A 7,138-nucleotide genomic window follows, 5' to 3' on the forward strand; every position below is an offset into this window, starting at 1 on the left:
TTTACTTGATATTACTCAAGGGAGAAGGCCATGTTCAAAAAGAGAGCAGCCGTTTTCGCGAGAGAAAACGCATTAGGACAATGATTTTGAGGGTGAATTTCAGCGTTATTGACCTGGGCATTTGTGCCGCATTGTTGACATGCCTTCGTAGAAGAACTACGAATTCCTTTGCTAAAACGAGATTCCAGCGCGTTACTTTCGCTCGAGCGAAATAACCCAGGGGGCAAAAAATCAATGGAATCTCGTCAAAGGCCATGTTTACTCGAGGATTTTCGACACGGAGGTACAAGCCATTAGGGCCCAGGCCTAAAAGACGCGGCAAAATCGCGCGTACAAGCTCAAAATCGAACGTTGGAGCAAAGACCCAATAGTTAAATCCCTTCAAGCGCTAATCTTGGGTACCCGGCATTCTTCGCCCGGCTGCAAATTGCCTAATCTGCTCATCTGGTGAGATCGCCTTACTCAAAACGACCGACGCGTCTAGGCGAACGCCAAGTCAAGTGAAGGTGGCTGTGGCTTAAAGGCGAAGGTTCAAGATCGCGCCGTCGGATCTTTACGCCTGTCGGAGCCCGCAGTCGGGGTTAAGCGCCTTGTCAGGCCGAGCACAAACACAGCGCAAAAGGGCCGGAATCAATCACAGCGCTAGCGCGAACGCCCTGCTGGCAGTTAAAGTAAGTGTAGTCATTTCTTTGTGCTGCGATTTTGCGGGGATGAAAGCCACAGCAGTGGGTCGAAAGCCTTGTATTGGTTGATGCCGCAAAAATGACGAATCCGTTTGCTTTGTTGTAGAGATTTTGCGCGGAAATGAATAAAGGTTTTCCTTCATCACAATGTAACGAGGAAATGTGATTGCATTCCAAATCTAACAACTTCAAAGACAACCTTACATATTTAAAAAAAACACTAGCACTTCGCCTTTTGAAACAGCTTAAAAGCAATTATAAACGACCTCGTTCTCCAGCAGCAGTTTTTAGAGGTTTTCTTTATTAAAAATGTAACGAGAGCTTCAAACATTAAATTGGTGTGTTTTATGATTCAGAGCAACCATCCGTTCACACAATTTTCTCAGGTTTTCAGCAATTTTAAACGATCTTGTAGACCACCAAAAGCTATGTTGTCGCTAATCTCAAACATGTTGTCGCTAATCTCAAAGCCAGTGTTATTGCGGTCCTATACTGTCAAAATTTAAGCCGCTGTTTCACCAAAACGATTCGCCATGTTGGCCGAGATGCAGGCAGCACATTAGCGAAGCTCTTTTCTCCCCCGAAAAGCAAGGGGGCAATTTCGTCCGGCCTCGGCGAACGGCAAAGCGGCGGATGACACGCCCATTAGTCGATATTATCGGTGCGCGAGATTGGAAACGGGGCTTTCCGGACTAGCACGTGTGTCCAGAAAGAGCACAACACTGTGAATCATATCGCGTACGAAAATCTATAAGCGATGCAGCAACAGTCGTGTACAAACCAGCCCGGACACCAAATTTGGTCGAAAATCGTGCTGCTTTCGTGTACGTGCTGCTGTAGGAGGAAAAACCCTTACAACCTGTGCACATCAGTTGCGGAAAAACATGAAGTTCGCCGCATGTCAATTGGCGTATGATCCGCTGTTTGCGAAATAAACGCCAAAAGACGCACGGTTTATTGTAAGGCGAACACAGAACACAAACCAAAAATGGATAAGCTGATCTAAATAAAGATAAACAACACGCCAGGCTCGACGGTTCGTCAGACATTTGGGATCTGGGCAAAAGTTTTCCATCAAGATGAGTCATTTCAAAATAAACAAATCACAAAGCTACATGCTACTTCGCAACATTTGGTCAAGCAGACAAGCTGAACGTTTGCAAAACACTGGGAACGTTTGCAAAACACTTTGGGTAAATTTAGCCTACATCTACATAGTACTTTAATCTTCAGGATATTAATTCTTCAATTTGAGGGTGACAAACTCTAATGGAAAGATTTTAAACAAATAAAACATACGTTTTTTTAGCACAAATTTTCCACGGTTTGGTTTCATTTTTTTTTAAACACTTAAAAAACAGTCCTTTTAAAACACGGTTGAACTAAAACTTCCAAAAAGGGGATGGCAAATGTGTTATCCAAATTAGCTTTTTGGTTAACTTAAAATTTCTACAGAGGTGAAAACCAAGTTAAAGGTATCACATAGTTTAACCCATAAGGGAACAACTAAGCAACACGATACACTGCGAAATTATACGCGCACATCACAACCCAAAGTCGATACATACAAGCCGTACAGGCAGCTATAACAGGGGAGTCGAATTAGGTCGGACATGTCCTCGAAGCGAACCGCCCCAACTGGGAATAGACGCGTAATTAGCCTCACACCGCTACACGAAGTTAAACGAGCGGAGCTGTTCGGTGCAATTATACCGACCTAGGGAGCCAAAGGATGTGGTATAAGGCTTTCGACGACACAGAGCTATGCGCTGCGCCAAATCAACTTGCCCGTGTTGTGGTGTTGGACGCCTGTGCCCCTTAACTTGGGTGACAGGGTTGGAACGCTTTGATTCACTTAAGAGCAAGTTGATGGTTGAAAATAGAGCACCATGTTAACGGGAGATTGGTGTTGACATATTAGCAACATCCCATTTGCTATATAGATGCTGGGACGTGAAATAACGCACTTGTCCGCTTTAATAGTTTAAAACGTATCGTCATTGACTAAATGATGAAAAAATAAGTTTGGTAGGTTTTCTGTACGAAACGCAGTTTACAGCTGCGTGTATTTTTATTGATTTAGTACTGTTGGAAACACAGAATTTATGCACTCTTGTTGCGGAAAATTTTAGGCCGCATCAGTTGAATGCCTAAAGGTATGACAGTAAGGCGAGAAAAAAACAAATAAAGAGGATTAATGAGAGGTAAATCAGATTCACACTGAGAAAAGATGCCCCAACTAACATAACAAAACTCTCCAAGTTAGACAATAAACCGGAGGGTACAGAAACTCACACACAATCAAAAACAAACACATTCACACAATCATACACACACGTGGTTTTGTCACAGCGGCCTCGCACCAATTTTTCGCTAAACAATCGCGGAAATTACAATCATTCTCACGAGCGGCCGAAGCGTAAAACAAAGGCGATTGTCTCAAGAATTTGAAACGCGCGCTATGCCCTTCTATTTGTTATTGGGAGGGATTACAAGCCAGGCCATTGTCTGCGCGCCATTACGCCACAATGGCCGCTCGACCCTCGCCTTACAACGCCAAAAAATCGAACGCGCAATTGCAGCTTGCTATGCAGTGTACACTTGTACAGTAATCAGCAAACGTTAGGGATTAAATAGACGGGGAAAATCGAACGTAATTTGCGATTATTGAGCTTAATGCGCGCGCTTGTGTGTTTTGACAACGCTGCATTGAAAGGACGACCACAAGGACGTCAATTGATAGTAAAACGCCGCTTTCCTTAAGCTAATCGCTTTTGCTGGCCTGCCTGTTGGTGGCAGCATTGGAGGCACAGCTTTTACGCAGCTGCGCATAAAACAAACAAGAACTTACACCTTTACTTTACGCGAACTGTTTTAAGCATTTGGTATCGTTTCTGGGCACGTACCACCTAGTAATGTTTTATCATTGCTGCGTATACCTCATAAAGTTAAAAAAAAATTCGTTCTAATTTTTTTTTTTTTTTTTTAAATTCGTTCTAATTTTTTTTTGTTTATTAAGCAAAAACGTCTTGCTTCTAGCAAAAGCAGAGGTCGTTTTATTTCCTAAACTCCGCGTGTGTACTGAAAGTTGCTCGCGTACTAACTATAACCCTTTAGGCATTAGTTACCACATATTGGGAACTACCGCATTTCAGGCAATCCGTTTTAATAGTTTCTTTTTACTGTATAATGAAAATGCTGTCAATTCCAATTGGGTGAAAAACTTTCGAAATACAGAATCTGTACGACGGAATGAGGTTGCTAACGCAAATAGATTTTTTACCCATTGTCAAACTCTCACCTCGGCTGCATCAGTGCGTTCCAATAGACTTCGTGTCGTTTCGCTGCCGTGTTCACCCTCGTTATGACCATGAGGAGCGCCACCCAGTAGACCAGGATCCCGATCATTGTTTTTTTTTGGCGTATTTTACACAAATAGACAACTTTTTACGCGATACTAACACACAATGAACAACACTGTAAAAGAAACGAGGGATGTTAAAGCACCTAATATATATTTGTTTTTCTTCCTTTATTAAACAAACAGTCTAATCTACACGTTTCAGCCTGAACATGGCTTCTCAAAATCATTTTCGTCTGTTGATGCCCATGTCTCTTCAGGTCTTGGAATCCGATGCGAGTTAAAAGGCATATTTGCAAAGCACTATAATATAAAGTTCACTAAACAAAGTGTAACACTAACTCTATCCAGCTCAGAATCCCAGGTACTCAAATTCTGACCGCTGAAGATTCAACATTACCAGCAATCAATAACACTTTTCCTTGTCTTTTTTTGCACATATACGTGATCAATGGGTTTCGCCAACACGTGGCACGTAACCGAAAAATGTCCAGTCGCGAGCCAGAACGACACTTTCAGTAAAAACTGACAGGTTAATGAAGACAGTGCTTTCCTGTTAGGGCGATTATATCGTGCGCTCAAGATAAGTAATGTATGATCGATTAGTCAACAAGATACAACTATTTTGAACGACCTTTTTACTGCAAACAAACGCCCTTCTGGGCAGACTACCTATTAGCCAGGCTTGCCAAAGCATAAATAGATGCCTTAAAATAACCACTTAAACTTATATAGCGTTGTGTGAGTTCTTTCGAATTACTGACGGCTTCCTGTGTTAAACTTAGGCCAAAGTCAAAACTGTCACAGCGAGTGCATTTAGCAGTACTTTGTTAGGAAATGTGTGTTTATAAATAACCAGGCGAGTGAAAAGGGGGCTATTCATACTGGTTTGCGTTGAAACAAGAAAACATTTGTGCTCTATTTGTACGCCGCATTTGTTACACGAAAATTGGTTAACTTGAGTGTACGACATGAATTTTTAAATGTGAGAGGATTTTCTAACTGGAATAAACTTACACCTAAACGAACAAAAATCGCAGCAAAAGCATCTAAGATCGCACAGCAATGCAGCATGTAGCCAAAGTGTAGGAACTAAATCTCTAAAATACAAGAGGGGGTCTTTTGAATGCAACAGCTCAGAACATTAACCACAAACAGCTAAAAAATGCCCAGCATTCTAAGCCATTTGTAGTCGGATGGCGAAACGAATGGGTCGCGTGCGGCGAATAACTCGCGTAGACGCCTGTATGGCATCCCTCCTCTAGCATTCTCGCCTCTCGGGAAAAGGCATCGATTCCAGATTGCTGTCCGTCGCATCATAGTTGCGCCGCAGACTAATAGCGCAAGTCCCAAGGTGCTCGTTCCTTCCAGATGCAATCAAGCAATTTAATTTGCCCACCATCGATCCGCAATTCATCCAGAGCATCTCCTCTCGCCCGCTCGCCTCTTCAAGAGACATGAGACAAGACGATGACGGATAGGCCTGTGAAGGCGCTCTTGGGGGCCGTAAAACCGCACTTCGGAACAAACAACTAGAGATGAGCGATTGAACTGCACATCTTGCATGAACGGAGACGGTTTTCAACTCTTTTTCGCGGCAACGAAAATCCTGTGTCCTGTTATTCTCGTAAGGAAGATTTAAGAGGTAATTTCAATATTGATGCTTGCGGTTGTTTTTACTGCATAACACGACACATGCTGACACCTAAGACTTGGGCAAAGACGTTGTGCGTGGCAATGTTTTGATTTTTAAAATCTTAGGGTGTATCTTTTACGGTACCCTCCCCCACCACCCCGAAGTGGTTTACCTTTTCAAATTTAGGTTTTCAAAGGTTGTAGGACCTTTGTTTTAGTGAAATACAGCATAAAACCACACCTTTAAGAATAACACTACAAAGCAGTACATTTTGTTCCAAATTGCCAAACAAATTGCTCTAAAGTAGCAGCTGCTGAAGAATACAAAGAAAGTGTCACAAAAAAATGCTCAAACATAAAGTCCCTCGCCTATCTAAAGCAGCAAACGGGCTCGCTTGACACACGCTGTTTCGCGCTTTGCAGCACAATTGCAGCAGTACGGGGGGGGGGGGGAGAGACGGTCCACGAAACAACAAATGCGTTCCAAAAACGGCCCAAATGCTCACCGTCAAATTGGCGCTTTCGCGTTTTGTTTGATTGGCGATCTCGCGCGCAAACAATGGCCGGGCAACCTAATTCAAGCACTCTCATCTTGCCGGGCGCACACCGGGAAGACTTGAGCTAAGCAAGCGGCAAACTTGGACAGCGGGCCACTCGAGATAACTAGTCTGCTGTCGGCGCCAGACCACTCGCATATTGCAAACATTTAGGGCTAGGCGAGCCAACGGTAGTATCACTGCCAAATCCTCTACTAACCCTCCATGGACTATTGCTGGATAGGTTGAATATAACTTGGCTGAATGCCAGAACCACAGACACTAATAACTTTAGTAACCTAAAATTGAATAACTAACCATTGAACAACCACGTTTTTACGAGGTTTGAGTTGAAATTCTAACGGTCTTAATTTAGTATTTTGCTTAATTTTAGTATTTTCCATGCGAAAGTGTACAGGAAAAATAAAGGGTTATAATTCAATAACATTAAAGCGGCTATTTCACACAACCATCGCAAAACTTAGTCCCTAGATTTTGTAAAATTGCTCACAACTGTCTACAAATTGAGCTGTTACTTCTCATACTGGTCTCAATGCATTCTCGCCTTACAAGATTTTACTGCACAAAAACTGGCCCTTCTGTTTCTCACCGCTTTACGAGGCACGCGGGGGCAAAACAATGGTCAGACTGACCGACGCTCTCGCTAGCCCAGTTGTTTTAAACGACACGGCGGCAATCAGCGGACTGTCAACACCGTTTTAATCGCCCCGTGCAATTTCCGCGCGTTCGCTCCTAATCCCTTCGTGCCTTTCGCGCCGGAGTGCCATGGCAAGTGAGTAAATGAACGCGTTAGCTGTCGTCGAACCGGGAATCCTTTATACGATGATTGCAGCAGTCGGTTTTACCTGCTCGTTCTGCGAACTTGGCTGTTTTGAGACAAAACGTTGTGTGCGGGGACAGCA

The 7,138-nt window shown here is 43.3% G+C and overlaps 1 protein-coding gene across 1 annotated transcript in view; it reads right to left on the reverse strand.

Annotated features, from left to right (window-relative positions):
• Positions 1 to 4,151, reverse strand: part of LOC146162506 (ephrin-B1-like) — a 39,550-nt gene extending 35,399 nt beyond the window's left edge. Inside the window, exon 1 of the mRNA XM_083384359.1 lies at positions 3,985 to 4,151. Coding sequence (XP_083240485.1) covers positions 3,985 to 4,091 — 107 coding nt within the window. The 5' untranslated portion in view covers positions 4,092 to 4,151. The remainder of the gene's footprint in view (positions 1 to 3,984) is intronic.
• Between the last annotated feature and the right edge of the window lie 2,987 nt (positions 4,152 to 7,138).

The sequence above is a fragment of the Ascidiella aspersa genome, chromosome 3 (genome assembly GCF_963924565.1).
Source record: "Ascidiella aspersa chromosome 3, kaAscAspe10.2, whole genome shotgun sequence".
NCBI lineage: Eukaryota > Metazoa > Chordata > Ascidiacea > Phlebobranchia > Ascidiidae > Ascidiella > Ascidiella aspersa.